The 16,024-nt window shown below is 45.5% G+C and overlaps 1 protein-coding gene across 1 annotated transcript in view; it reads right to left on the reverse strand.

Moving 5' to 3' along the window:
* Positions 1–256: 256 nt before the first annotated feature.
* LOC129703922 (kinase non-catalytic C-lobe domain-containing protein 1) overlaps positions 257–16,024 on the reverse strand; it is a 191,076-nt gene continuing 175,308 nt past the window's right edge. Inside the window, 4 exon segments of the mRNA XM_055646635.1 lie at positions 257–1,622; positions 4,569–4,726; positions 11,474–11,533; positions 15,639–15,761. Coding sequence (XP_055502610.1) covers positions 1,391–1,622; positions 4,569–4,726; positions 11,474–11,533; positions 15,639–15,761 — 573 coding nt within the window. The 3' untranslated portion in view covers positions 257–1,390.

Consider the following 16,024-nt stretch of genomic DNA (forward strand, 5'->3'; position numbering starts at 1 on the left):
AATGAACTGGCCTCAACTACCTACGCATGTTTCCAATATGCGCCAAGGGGGACACTGAAGTTTGATGCAGCCAATGCAAAGGCTCTGTGGGGGGGACCACAGTCTCGGGTCTGTCGGCAAATGGTCATTGAGAGATTGGCGGGGAACCCCCTCAAACAGCATAAGGTGGTATCATCTCAAGGGGCCACATTTGCAGCAATGGTGCTATGCACAAAACAGATAAAATTAAAAAATATGTAAATCTAAAGACTTTTGCTCTCATGCATAATATTTTTTATTGTGCAGTTTGCCAGTGCTGTTACAATGCTATGCAATTGTGAGTGCTTTTACACCTTTAGTTACAAAACACAGATGATGTTTAATAAGCTTGATATAAGAAAACAACATTTCATTTTCACTGAAGAAGCTCTGAGTGAAACATCTTATGTAATTATTGATAGCTGTTTATACAATATTCCGAACTGAATGCCAAAGAATGAATGGCTGCTGTTCTACACTTATGATTTCCAAGAAGATATCACCCAGTTTTACCGCCTGATATACTTACTAAGTTGGGTGAAGATATTTCCCTAAAGAAAAATGACTATTAAAATGAATGTTTATACTAGGGCACAATATTATTCGGAATATTTGGGAATAATCCTGATCAACATGTAGTAGAAATTCTTGTTAGTTCAAAGCCCGACCACCTCACATTTCTATTGAAAATCTCATTGAATTTCTTCACTTCCATTAATATGGCAGTGACTGAATCAAATTCAAACTGTTCCGTACGCATCAAAATGAACTGGAGGGGTTGGAGAGAGAAAGCAAGGTATATCCCTTCAGATAGCCCTTGCTTTTCCTCCTTCCCAGTTCTCCCACCAGTCTTAGATTGAGATGGACCACATTCCATCTTTGTCCCGCCCCCTCCCCTGATATCAGTCTGAAGCAGGATCTCAACCTGAAACGTCACCCATTCCTTCTCTCCAAAGATGCAGTCTGTCCCGCTGAGTTACTCCAACATTTTGCGTCTATCTTTAGTTTAAACCAGCATCTGCAGTTCCTTCCTAGATGATCAATGTGGACATTTGGGTAATGTTAGGTCGGTGTATTAAACAAAAAAAACAAGTTCCAGGGCAATGCCAGTAGAGGAATATTTGTAGAATTTGAGTTGTTTGGAGCCTATTGTTACCCACCAATGCCAAAGAGAAACTTTGAAAATACCACAGCTCTCTATCGCTTTGATTTATAATTTGCTCACACAAATCAATTCTTTTTTGTGAAATATAAAAGAACCCTTCAAAAGGCGCATCTGTTCTTTAATAATATTAGACTTTGTACTAAGTACACATTAAAGAAGGACACAACTAGTTATTTCCCTAACCAGGTAAATACATCATTGAAAGATTCACTGAAATGTTGCTTTCATTTTACGCAGCGTGTCCTGAATCTTCCGTGAATGCCTCTCCGTTGGGCACTGGTAGAAATTATGCTTATTTTCTGCAGCAAGAGCATGGACATCCACATCACTGAAATTAGATATTTGTTGTCTCAGATGGGTCTGGAGCTCCAGATCAGGGGTAAACATATAGGGTTTTTCTTGGAATGCTCGGATCTGACTAATCACCTTCGCTATTTTCCTTTTTTGAAAAAAAAAAAGCACAAAAATGTAAAGTGCATGATTATTTCACATTTTCCAATTTGCAGATAAATAATAGAACACTGGGTGCAGAAACCGAAATAAAATAATTGTTATTTCAAACCAAAGTCAAAGTTGTTTGTGGAATGGAATACTTTATTGTCACACGTGACAGGGCACAGTGAGATTTTTTGCTTGCATACCCAATGTGTACAAATAGCGGCCACCTACGGCGCTGACAAGAGTTAAGGGCCTGTTCCACTTTGCCGTCATTTGCGCATCATTTACGCGTCATATGTAAAATAGGTCGACGTGTCGTGACGCGTGGGTGACTCATGCATTGTGCACGGTGAGCTGTGGAATCGCATGCGCTGGCGCGCTGTATCGTGCGGCACTCCAGGATTTCACAGTGTAACGAAATCCTCGCGCGCCAACTGCGTGACGTATCACGTACGCAGGCTGACTTATTGGCTATGCTCCGTGACGCATTGGCTTCCCACGCTGACGTCACGACGTCTCACGTGTATAGCGTGGTGATGCATAGTTACGTCACCGTGCGTCAATGTCCGTAACCATGCGTCGCCGCGCGGCAGAGGGTATTGTAATGATGTCATACGCACCAGATGGCTGTGATAACGTGTGATTTGCGTGTGATGTCGCGTATCACGACGCGTCGATCTATTTTACATGTGACGCGTAAATGAGGTGCAAATGATGGCCAAGTGGGACAGGCCCTTAACAAAGCACGCCAGCTCCCACTTTGTGTTCTCCCCCCCCCTACCCCACCAGGTCACCAATAGTCCATTGTTCTTCCCCCTCCCCCTCACGGTGACCCCCCCACGCTGGGGCCTCCATTGTTTTTCCTCTCACGGAGGTCCCCCCATGCCCCCATCGACCGCAGGTACCTTGAACCTTCCGAAGAGTCCACCAGGGACTATACTAGAAGTTGGACAATTTTATGCTGGACAATTTTTACATTTTTATCAAGCCAATTAACCTGCAAACCTGTACATTGGAATGCGGGAGGAAACCGAAGATCTCAGAGAAAACTCACGCAGGTCACGGGGAGAACGTACAAACTCCGTAAAAACAGCGGCCATAGTCGGGGTCAAACCCGGGTCTCCGGCGCTGTATTTTGCTGTAAGGCAGCAACTCTACCGCTGCGCCACCATGACAGCATTATTCAAGGAAAGACGGTAAATAACTAATTGCTGCTTTGGTCTTTGGTCCAGCTTACTACCGTATTACCTGGAATTTAGTTGTATGACAATTTCACATTAAACTGGGAACTTGTGGTCTGCCCACACACATTTCCACCAGCCCCTCCCACATTCGTAAAGGGCCTGTCCCACTGTACGAGATAATTCAAGCGTTCTCCCGAGTTTCCCCTGATTCGAACTCGGAGAATTACGGTAATGGCCGTTTGTAGGTACTCGGCGACTCTCGTGGACACTCACTGTTGAAAAATCTTCACGAGCTTACTGCGTTTCACGAGTACCTGCCGCTAGCGTTACAAGCCGCTAAGAGAAGTCCCGAGTTCCGACGTACCCACTACGTACATTCTACGTACTTACCATGAGTTTGATTTTTTAAAACTCGGGAGAGCTCTTGGGTAAACTCGTATAGTGGGACAGGCCCATTGCCCTCAAAGCTTGTTCAAATAACTCTTTTTTGATAAACTAATTACAAAATATATCTGATTCAGTGATTTGAATGCATTTTTAAGCCAAATAGCCCCCCAAATACATGGTGTAGAAATATCATATGCCTTTGCATGTTCTAACATTAGCCAACATTATTTGATGTTATTCTTACAGATTTTCATTCTAAATCCTCCTTTTTATTGGACCAACACCATTTTCTAAAGAACACTTGGGATCACAATCTTCACATGCATTACTGATTAAATAATGCATTGTTGGTTTTTATGGTGCAATGGGGTGGTGCAAATAGACTGTTGCAATTTGATAATTTGCAGCTGCTGGCACATAGCAGTACGGTTGTGATGCCAGAAGCCAATGAAAGGGGCATGTGCACAACACAATGGTTCCAAACCAAGGTGTGATAATAAAACGTGGCTGATCCTAGTTTGAGGAAAATAGTCTACGTGTCCCACACAATGCCCCCAAGAGTACATTACAATGGGAATAACATTATCCAGTGACTCACTGGGGTAGATATTGTGTTGGGGCTGTAAGGACGACACTACCCAGGTCATCATGCTAGAGCAACCTGACACGACCTGGAAATGATTATAAATATGTTTCATTCTATAAGGAACATTCAGTTAGGGTGGCACGTTGGCGCAGCAGTAGAGTTGCTGCCTTAAAGTGCCAGAGGCCCGGGTACGATCCTGACCACAGGTGCTGTCTGTACGGAGTTTGTACGTTCTCCCTGTAACCTCGTGGGCTTTCTCCGGGTGCTCCGGCTTCCTCCCACACTCCAAAGGCATATTGGTTTGTAGGCTAATTGGCTTAGGTAAAATTGTAAATTGTCCCTCAGACGTGTAGGATAGTGTTAGTGTGCAGGGATCGCTGGTCGGCATGGGCTTGGTGGGCCGAAGGGCCTGTTTCTGCACTGTATCTCTAAACTAACCTGAAAACCTACATTAAGTAATTACATTTCCAGCCATGAAAAGCTTGCAAGTCAAACCAAAATAAATTAAAGAGTAGTCTGGTGGATTTAGAATATAGATCTGCAAGAGTAATGTCAAATAATAATTGCCGATTTTTTGCATGAGTATGTTTGAAGCTGCACTCCTGTACTCCAGTTGAAGATGTTCAAAACGGAAAAGCTTAGAGGAAAATTCAGTTGTTTATGAACGTTATAATCTAAATATAACTGTCAATACAAATAATTGAACCACTTTCTTGGACAAGAACAACTTAGAATTTATGAAACATTACTTACTTTTAAAACCAATTTTGCTATGTTTGTCAGCACTCACCTTAGTTTTGGCCATTTGTAAGTGCCATTGGCCATGGTAAAGGCACCTATTTCTAGTTGCTGGACATGCATTGCCAATATACGAGCACATGGTATTGTTGATTGTGTTTTGAAACTATCTCCCACCATCAAACAAAGGCTATCGCTCTTCAGGAAAACCTGATGATCAATTTCAAGCCATTTTTAAGATTTTTAAAAATATGTTCTCACTCAAATTAAGATCATTTTCAGTTTATGTGAAACCATAAATTTTACATTCAACTATTTCCTATCATAATTAATACAATACAATCATTTTTGCAGATTGGAATGCAGAACATACTATACGGACATTTCTGTAATACTAACCAAACTGCTATGAGGCAACAAACAATTAACTTCTAATTTGGTAGGCTTCTGCGCAAATTGGTGGAACAGCACTTCATATTTCACTTGGGTAGTTTACTCCCCAGCAGTATGAACATTGACTTCTCTAATTTCAGATAGTCCTTGCTTTCTCCCTCCTTCCCCTCCCCCTTCCCAGCTCTCCCACAAGCCTACTGTCTCCGCCTCTTCCTTTCTTTTCCTCCCCACCCCTCCCGACATCAGTCTGAAGAAGGGTTTCGACCCCAAACGTTGCCTATTCCTTCTCTCCATAGATGCTGCCTCACCCGCTGAGTTTCTCCAGCATTTTTGTCTACCTCCGATGGCGTGATAAATGGCTTTGCTTTCCATGGCCATTTGGAGAATGTGCTTTCTCTAAGTGTTTGCATAGGAATGCTGTGCTCTTTGCAAAGCTTGAATCCCCATATCTCAGCAACATATGCTCTGGGGGTCATACATCAACTGAGGGTGGAGGATTATCTACTGGTTGCTCATCCTCCACCGCAGAGACCTGTCCACAATCAAATGCTGCAAATGAGCCCATTTCAAAGTGCTGACTTATGTGCTGAGGGACACAGTGAAATTGGTGCAGCCATTACAAAGGCTGTTTGGGGAAAGGCCATGGTTTAAGGCCACCTTCCATCCACCATTGGACAACAAAGGGTTGAATAAAAAACTGGAGACACAAGAGACTGCAGATGCAGGAAGCTGGAGCAAAAAAATAAACTACTGACAGAACTCAGTGGGCCATGCGGCATCTGTGGAGGCAAAGGAATAGTTAATGTTTCGAGTCAAGATCCTGCATGAGGACTGAGGGTGTAGAGGGAAGATGCCCTGTGTGTAGAAGTGAGGGGGAAGTGTGAAATGTACTTCTGCTTTTCACTATGATGCAGTTTACATAGAATAACCAAAGTTGTTGTTGCAAATGATTGTTGCAGCTAATGTGCCTCTAAAGATGCCGCATGTTAGAAGCTTATTGTTCTGGTTCATATTGGATGCATGGGACAAATAATCACGAATCAGATGAGGCAAGATTATGCAAATGGAAAGGGATGGGGAGAAGTAGAGGAAAAGACTGGGAGGTTGGTAGATAATAAGTGAAAACAGATAAGGGACGGTTGGAGGGCAGAGGAGGGAAGATAAAGTTGAACGACGGGGGAAGAGACCCGATATGTGGGAAATGGAACCTCTTCTATGGCATTGAGGGTTCCTGTTGTCGCCCCCTCTACAGAGGGGAGCCATTTTGCACTGCACCTGTACTCTATCTGGAATAGTCATTTTATGCTTCTGGCTGTATGCCTTTTCAACTGCTCGTGCTACTCTCACACTGTCGTGTCTGCCCTCAGCTGTCTACACTGCTAGCACCAAATGCTAACTAGAAGAACACCTTGCACACTGCTCTCTCTCCCCATCCCCCCCACTCGCACAATGCTCTCTCTCCCCATCCCCCCACTCGCAACAAGGGCCGAGTCCCCCTAGTCCTCACCTTTCACCCCACCAGCCGTCACATACAAAAAGTAATCCTCCGTCAGTTTTGCCACCTCCAACGTGACCCCACCACTCGCCACATCTTCCCATCTCCCCCCATATCTGCCTTCCGCAAAGACCGCTCCCTCCATAACTCCCTTGTCAATTCTTCCCTTCCCTCTCGTACCACCCCCTCCCCAGGCACTTTCCCTTGCAACCGCAAGAGATGCAACACTTGTCCCTTTACCTCCCCCTCGACTCCGTTCAAGGACCCAAGCAATCGTTCCAGGTGCGACAGAGGTTTACCTGCATCTCTTCCAACCTCATCTATTGCGTCCGCTGCTCTAGATGTCAGCAGATCTATATCGGTGAGACCAAGCGGAGGTTGGGCGATCGTTTCGCCGAACACCTCCGCTCGGTCCGCAATAACCAAACTGACCTCCCGGTGGCTCAGCACTTCAACTCCCCCTCCGTCTCCGACCTCTCTGTCCTGGGTCTCCTCCATGGCCACAGCGAGCAGCACCGGAAATTGGAGGAACAGCACCTCATATTCCGTTTGGGGAGTCTGCATCCCGGGGGCATGAACATCGAATTCTCCCAATTTTGTTAGTCCTTGCTGTCTCCTCCCCTTCCTCAGCCCCCCTGCTGTCTCCTCCCATCCCCCAGCCTTCGGGCTCCTCCTCCTTTTCCCTTTCTTGTCCCCGCCCACCCCCGCCCCCGATCAGTCTGAAGAAGGGTTTCGGCCCGAAACGTTGCCTATTTCCTTCGCTCCATAGATGCTGCTGCACCCGCTGAGTTTCTCCAGCTTTTTTGTGTCACCTTGTATACTGCTTGGGTAGCCTATGTCCCAATAGTATGAACAATGATCTTTCCAATTTTAGGTAACCATACTGTTCCTTTCTCCCTCCAACTAGTCCACCCATGTTTCTTCCCCCTTTGTTCATCATTTTCAACCATCCCCCCCCCCCCCCATTACCAAAACGTTTTCCTCGCCCCACTGAATCTATTTACCCATTACCCACATATCAACCCACCTGGGTTTCTTTACTCCCTTGGTTCACTTTTCCTATTCCGTCATCTGCCCATAATCTCTCTCTTATCTGGTTCCATCTAACATCTACTAATCTCTGCCTCAACCCTCAGCAAAATTGGTTCCATCTGTCTAATATTCCTGTTTAAGAAGGAACTGCAGACGCTGGAAAATCGAAGAAAGTGCTGGAGAAACTCAGCGGGTGCAGCAGCATCTATGGAGCGAAGGAAATAGGCAACTTTTTGGGTCAAAACCATTCTTCCGACTGATGGAGGGAGAGGGGGGGGGGACGGGGAGAAGAAAGGAAGAGGAGGAGCCCGAGGGCTGAGGAAGAGCTGAGAAGGGGAGGAGACAGCAAGGGCTACTGGAAATTGGAGAATTCAATGTTTATGCCACTAGGGTGCAGACTGCCTAAGTGGAATATGAGGTGTTGTTCCTCCAATTTCCGGTGGTGCTCACTCTGGCCATGGAGGAGGCCCAGGACAGAGAGGTCGGATTCGGAATAGGAGGGGGAGTTGATGTGCTGAGCTACCGGGAGGTCAGGTTGGTTAATGCGGACCGATTCGGCAAAATGATCGCCAAGCCTACGCTTGGTCTCACCGATGTAGATCAGCTGACATCTAGAGCAGCGGATGCAATAGATGAGGTTGGAGGAGATGCAGGTAAACCTCTGTCGCACCTGGAACGACTGCTTTGGTCCTTGAATGGAGTCGAGGGGGGAGGTAAAGTGACAAGTGTTGCATCTCTTGCGGTTGCAAGGGAAAGTGCCCGGGAAGGGGGTAGTGCGGGAGGGAAGGGAAGAATTTACAAGGGAGTTACGGAGGGAGCGGTCTTTGCGGAAAGCAGATGGGGGGGGGGGGTAGATGGGAAGATGTGGCGAGTGGTGGGGTCACGTCGGAGGTGGTGAAAATGATGGAGGACTATTTGTTGTATGTGATGGCTAGTGGGGTGAAAGGTGAGGACTAGGGGGATTCTGCCCTTGTTACGAATGTGGGGGATGGGGAGAGAGAGCAGTGTTACCGGGTATGGAAGAGACCCTGGTGCGAGCCTCATCTATAGTAGGGGAGGGGAACCCCCGTTCCCTGAAGAATGAGGACATTTACGATGCCCTGGTGTGGACCACCTCATCCTGGGAGCAGATGCGGCATAGACGGAAGAATTGGGAGTAGGGGATGGAGTCCTTACAGGAAGCAGGGTGGGAATAAGCGTAGTCTAGATAGCCATGGGAGTCAGTGGGTTTATAGTGGATGTTGGTCAGAAGTCTATCACCTGCGATGGAGATAGTGGTAGGAATGGTAGGGATGTGTCGGAAATGGCCCAGGTGTATTTGAGTGCCGGATGGAAGTTACTGAAGAAGCAGATGAGGTCACTCAGTTGTGTGTGGGTGCAGCAGGTGGCACCAAAGCAGTCGTCGATATAGCGGATGGAGAGGTCGGGGATGGGGCCCTGGTACACCTCGAACAAGGATTGTTCGACTTACCCGACAAAGAGGCAGGCATAGCTGGGGCCCATGCGCATGCCCATAGCTACGCCTTGTATTTGGAGGAAATGGGAGGAGTCAAACGAGAAGTTATTGAGAGTAAGGACCAGCTTAGGCAGAGGAGAGTATCAGTGGACGGGTATAGGTTTATTCTCCGGTCGAGGAAGAACCGGAGGGCTTTGAGACCATCCTGGTGGGGGATGGAGGTGTAGAGTGACTGGACGTCCATGGTGAAGATGAGGGGGGGGCCTAGAGAATGGAATGCGCGGAGACGACCGAGAGTGTCTGCGGTGTCTTGAACATAGGTAGGGAGGGATTTAACCGGGGGGGATAGGATGGAGTCGAGGTATCTGGAAATAACTTCAGTAGGGCACGAACAGGCAGAGACAATGGGTCTGCCAGAACAGTCAGGTTTGTGGATTTTGGGGAGAAGGTAAAATTGGGCCATTGAGGACTGGGGAACGATGAGGTTGAAGGCTCGTGGGGGCAGGGAGCCGGAGTGGATGAAGTCGGTGATGGTCCTGGAGATAGTGGCCTGGTGCTCGTATGTGGGGTCATGGTCCAGGGGTAAGTAGGAGGAGGTGTCTGAGAGATGGCGCGTGGCCTCAGCTTTGTAGAGATTGACGCGCCAGACTACCACGGCACCTCCCTTGCCGGCGGGTTTGATAAACCTGTCTGGGTTGTTGCAGAGTGAGTCGATGGCAGAACATTCATGGGGGGAGAGATCGGAGTGAGACAGGGAGTGGAGAAATTGAGGTGGCCAAAACTGCCATCCAAAACTGCCGTTGGGACATCAACCGCCTCAACTTCTCCACTCCCCTGTCTCACTCCAATCTCTCCCCCCCTGAACATCTGCACCCTAGCGGCATAAACATTGACCTCCAATTTCCGGTAGCCCTTGCTGTCTCCTCCCCTTCTCAGCACTCCCTCAGCTCTCGGGCGCCTCCTCTTCCTTTCTCCTTTCTTCTGCCCTCCCCACTCTACACCAGTCTGAAGAAGGGTTTCGGCCCGAAACATCACCCATTTAGAAACATAGAAACATAGAAATTAGGTGCAGGAGTAGGCCATTCGGCCCTTCGAGCCTGCACCGCCATTCAATATGATCATGGCTGATCATCCAACTCAGTATCCCGTATCTGCCTTCTCTCCATACCCCCTGATCCCCTTAGCCACAAGGGCCACATCTAACTCCCTCTTAAATATAGCCAATGAACTGGCCTCAACTACCCTCTGTGGCAGAGAGTTCCAGAGATTCACCACTGTGTGAAAAAAGTTCTTCTCATCTCGGTTTCAAAGGATTTCCCCCTTATCCTTAAGCTGTGAACCCTTGTCCTGGACTTCCCTAACATCGGGAACAATCATCCTGCATCTAGCCGGTCCAACCCCTTAAGAATTTTGTAAGTTTCTATAAGATCCCCTCTCAATCTCCTAAATTCTAGAGAGTATAAACCAAGTCTATCCAGTCTTTCTTCATAAGACAGTCCTGACATCCCAGGAATCAGTCTGGTGAACCGTCTCTGCACTCCCTTCGATCCAGAGATACTGCTGCACCTGCTGAATTTCTCCAGCACTTTTGTCTACCTTCGATTTTCCAGCATCTGCAGTTCTTTCTTAAACTGTTATGTACATGTAGATGTTTTTCTCATGTCACCATCTAACAGTACCGGAAGCTTGCAAACACACCCTATTAGGAAACAATGTTTAATCAAGGATGGTGTGGATTTCAAGTACTGCATGACTTCCAATTTGACATTGCATCTTGTGCATGTGCATTCCTGAGACGATGAGACATCATGAAACAGGCAACACTTCCTTGGAAACAATCCTTGGCCCATGCATAGGAAACTGTTTTCCTACCAGAGGGCTTTAAATGGCATGTAGTATGTTTCCAGGTAATGTAGATAATTATCATATGCTAGTTATGCTTACGGGCCTGTCACACTTGATGATTTTTTCGGCGATTGCCGGCATCATTGACTGATATATCAGGTTACCGAAAAAGTCGCGGTGTGATGCGGCGTGATGACGTATTGACACGCGGTGTTTCCTCAAGTGTCGCAACATTTTTTTTGCCGCCGCTGGAATTTTTTTGTTCGCCGCTGACTGAAAAGAAATCGCCAAGTGGGACAGACCCTTTACCATCTGCTCTATGGAATGGGGCCTTCAATTTTTGATTTATCAGTCCTTTTTCACCCTCACTTCATACCATTACCAATCTATTTAATTAAACATTAAATAGAAAGTAGGTTCCAGAATACATTGTTAATGTAGACATCTCCTCAATTTGGTTGTGAATGCTCCCCACACATGGTTGCCAGATTGGCTGGTGAAGACTTTAGTGTTGCCAAACCAGCTCACTGTTTCAATATATATGTTTCACAGACGAACTGCAGCTAATCAGCTTAGTTTTGATGATCAAAGAAAAACATTAGATAGGCACAAAAAGCTGGAGTAACTCAGCGGGACAGGCAGCATCTCTGGAGGGAAGGAATGGGTGACGATTTGGGTCGAGACCCTTCTTCAGAACATTATGCCATTGAAAGAAATTCTGGTCAAATTTCAATACCTGTACTCCAGTTAGTTCCTCCATGATTTCCAGAGCCTTTGAGGACAAGCTTTTCCATGACTGAAATAAATATTAAGAAGATATTAAACTTGTGCAATTACTTTATACAGAAGCAGTAGCAAAATGAAAGATGGACCTGTTTTTTAACAGTTTTCTGGCAATCACTCAAAATGTCACTTAACCTTGCATGAAATAATTACAGAACTGCCAAAGGAAAATGAACAGAGCGTTAATGGACTAGAAATGTTGAAATCCTTGTAATTGAATACCACATTAATGAAACAAGTCAACTGTAGCTTTCTTCGCTGCAACCAGTGATTCTTTCACCATGTCACATCACAGAATTATGTCTCTTGTTGAACGACTCAAGTTTCTAAATGGCATCTTGATTACTCCTATTTCACACTGAATGACCTTGAGCCTGGGATTACCACAAATCAATGGGGATTTTGCACCTTTCAAGCAAAATAAAAACTTTTTGGAAGAACTCAAGGAGTCAAGCAGCATCTGTGGAGGCAAAAGAGTGGTTGACTTTTCAGGTCCAGACCCTGCCTCAGAACTGAAAGTATATAGGGAAGCCAGCCAGCGTGTTGAAATGTAATGTCTCTGCTATCTTTTCATGGGGGCTTTGAGAATATTCATAAACCCTATCCTTTGCCTACCTGGCAATCTCTGTATGATGAACCTAGCAATAGTGTTCTCTTCAGAGAGTCTGTTGTCAGGCATGTGAGTGACGTCAGAGCTATGATGGTGGTTAAGGTCCCTCTTCCCAATATGTTGTTTGGGAATAGACATTTGTTCGATTATCCCGTTAGTGGATTTTGAAGATTTTATGGAAATCGTGTCAATGGTATGTGATGAGTGCTGTGGCTTGTGCATGTCTCAGAAACATACAAGAGAGTAGAGGTCACTGTTGTTGGGTGGCTTGGTGCTGAACCTGAAGTCTTGATATTCACATCATCTTTTCCATTGGTGCCCAAATGCTTGCTTTGAAGACTATGGTGAATTTATTCTTGGTTATCTCCCTTCATTGAGAAAATATGGATGTCTCATGGTGGACTTTATTGTTGAAATATAGAAACATAGAAAAATAGGAGCAGGAGTAGGCCATTCGGCCCTTCGAGTCAGCACTGCCATACAATGTGATAATGGCTGATCATCTACAATCAGTACCCCATTCCTGCTTTTTCCCCATATCCCTTGATTCATTTCACCCTAAGATCTAAATCTAACTCTCTCTTGAAAACATCCAATGAATTGGCCTCCACTGCCTTCTGTAGCAGAGAATTCCACAGATTCACAACTCTCTGTGTGAAAAAATATTTCTTCATCTCAGTCCTAAATGGCCTACCGCTTATTCTTAAACTGTGACCCCTGATTTTGGACTCCCCCAACATCGGGCAAATTTTTCCTGCATCTAGCCTGTCCAATCCTTTAAGAACTGTATCTGTTTCTATAAGATTCCCTCTCATCCTTCTAAATTCCAGTGAACACAAGCCCAGTCGACCCATTCTTTCATCATGTCAGTCCCGCCAATTAACCTGGTGAACCTACGCTGCACTCCCTCAATAGCAATAAATTCTTCCACAAATTAGGAGACCAAGATTGCACACTATACTCCAGGTGCTGTCTCACCAGGGCCCTGCACACATGCAGTAGGACCTCCTTACTCCTAAACTCAAATCCTCTCGCAATGGCCAAGAAGCCATTAGCTTTCTTCACTGCCACCTGTGCCTACATGTTGACTTTCAGTCACTGATGCACAAGCACACCCAGGTCTCGTTGCACCTCCCCTTCTCCTAATCTGATACCATTCAGATAATAATCTGCCATCCTGTTCTTGCCACCAAAGTGGATAACCTCACATTTATTCACGTTATACTGCATCAGTTGTGCATTTGCCCACTCACCCAACCTATCCAAATCACCCTGCAGCCTCATAGCATCCTCATCGCAGCTCACACTGCCACCCAGCTTTGTGTCATCCGCAAACTTGGAGATATCACATTTAATTCCCTCATCTAAATATTTAATATATATTGTAAACAGCTGGGGTCCCAGCACCGAGCCTTGCGGCACCCCACTAATCACTGCCTGCCATTCGGAAAAGGACCTGTTAATTCCTACTCTTTGCTTTCTGTCTGCCAACCATTTCTCTATCCGTCAATAGCCTACCCCCAATACTACGTGCTGTAATCTTGCACTAATCTCTTGTGTGGGACCTTGTCATAGTCTTTTTGAAAGTGCACATACACCACAACCACTGGCTCTCCCTTAACATTCTACTTTCTACTAGAATTGAAGGCAATATCTCCAAGTTGGCGGATGACACTAAGCTGGGGGGCAGTGTTAGCTGTGAGGAGGATGCTAGGAGACTGCAAGGTGACTTGGATAGGCTGGGTGAGTGGGCAAATGTTTGGCAGATGCAGTATAATGTGGATAAATGTGAGGTTATCCATTTTGGTGGCAAAAACAGGAAAGCAGACTATTATCTAAATGGTGGCCGATTGGGAAAGGGGGAGATGCAGCGAGACCTGGGTATCATGGTACACCAGTCATTGAAGGTGGGCATGCAGGTGCAGCAGGCAGTAAAGAAAGCGAATGGTATGTGGGCTTTCATAGCAAAAGGATTTGAGTATAGGAGCAGGGAGGTTCTACTGCAGTTGTACAGGGTTTTGGTGAGACCACACCTGGAGTATTGCGTACAGTTTTGGTCTCCAAATCTGAGGAAGGACATTATTGCTATAGAGGGAGTGCAGAGAAGGTTCACCAGACTGATTCCTGGGATGTCAGGACTGTCTTATGAAGAAAGACTGGATAGACTTGGTTTATACTCTCTAGAATTTAGGAGATTGAGAGGGGATCTTATAGAAACTTACAAAATTCTTAAGGGGTTGGACAGGCTAGATGCAGGAAGATTGTTCCCGATGTTGGGGAAGTCCAGGACAAGGGGTCACAGTTTAAGGATTAGGGGGGGATCGTTTAAAACCGAGATGAGGAGAACGTTTTTCACACAGAGAGTGGTGAATCTCTGGAACTCTCTGCCACAGAGGGTAGTTGAGGCCAGTTCATTGGCTATATTTAAGAGGGAGTTAGATGTGGCCCTTGTGGCCAAGGGGATCAGAGGGTATGGAGCGAAGGCAGGTACGGGATACTGAGTTGGATGATCAGCCATGATCATATTGAATGGCGGTGCAGGCTCAAAGGGCCAAATGGCCTACTCCTGCACCTAATTTCTATGTTTCTATGTTACTTGTTACATCTCCAAAAAATTCCAGAAGATTACTCAAGCATGATTCCCCCTTCAAATCGTGATGTAATGTGTGTGTGCATGTGTATGTGTGTCTGTGTGTGGGTGGGGTGGGTGGGGGGGGCATGAGACTGGTGTGGGCCCTTTGTTTTGTTAATTTTAAGTATAAAGTGCAAGGTATGCCATCGCAGACTTCTGTGACAAAGACAAGGATGACTGAGGATCAGAATGTACTGCACTTAATAAAGGTCATGAAGACTGGTTTTGCCATGGAGCTAAAGCGTGTTGACCAGATAACTGCTAGTCATGGAGAGATATTGCACTGAAAAAGGCCCTTCAGCTCACTAAGAAGATGGCAAAGAACTGTACTCATTAATGATGTCCTACTAACGGTGGCTAAATCCAACTAAGTCTATTCTCTCATTGTTTCCATAATTAATTGCACCAAGAACAGTCTCAAATGAATTCTATAGATTCACCCTCAGTATCATTGCTAGTTTCATTAATATAGACCATTTGAGAATTATATTCCCCAAAATTCTTAAAGTTGTTTCAATCTCTCGTCATTTTGTGATTAATACTTATTCCAAGATTTTGTTTGCTGTTTTGGGATCTAAAAGCTACTCCCATCAGTGCTTTTGATCACTAATAATCCTTATCTCTAGACCACCTTTTGCTGCTCCAAACCCGGACTATTCCACGTCATTACAGTTGCCTCATCCTCCATCACAGATAATAAAGAAATCATTGAAGAGCAATTAGAAGTATAACCTGGTTGATATTTTCCCTTTGCTTAGCTCACAAATGATGAGGTCATTGTGAACACATCATTTAAATGGCTTTGAGTGCTCAAACATTCTAGTATTCATTGTCTAAGGTGATCAACGTTCATTGCACGCCCTGGTAATTACTTACAGGTAATTGGCGGACTATTAGGTTTTCCAGGCTACTAAGAATCTGCATGGCTGTGGCAAAATTTCTCCATTCATAACAAAACTTCCCAATGGACAGAAATTTAGACAGGAGCGCACTTTGTGACTGTAGAAACAGAGGCATCACAGATATTAGTTTTTCTTCCCTTTTTGGAGAAAAGAACAGCAGTCAGTCGAAGCATTGACAAGCAATATAAAATGTCTCTTAGATAGACACAAAATACTGGATTAACTCAGGCAGCATCTCTGGAGAGAAGGGAATGGGTGACGTTTACGGTTGAAGAAGGGTCTCGACTCAAAACATCACCCATTCCTTCCATCCAGAGATGCTGCCTGTCCCGCTGAGTTACTCCAGAATTTTGTGTCTAT

This window comes from Leucoraja erinacea, chromosome 15, assembly GCF_028641065.1.
Source record: "Leucoraja erinacea ecotype New England chromosome 15, Leri_hhj_1, whole genome shotgun sequence".
Taxonomy (NCBI): domain Eukaryota; kingdom Metazoa; phylum Chordata; class Chondrichthyes; order Rajiformes; family Rajidae; genus Leucoraja; species Leucoraja erinaceus.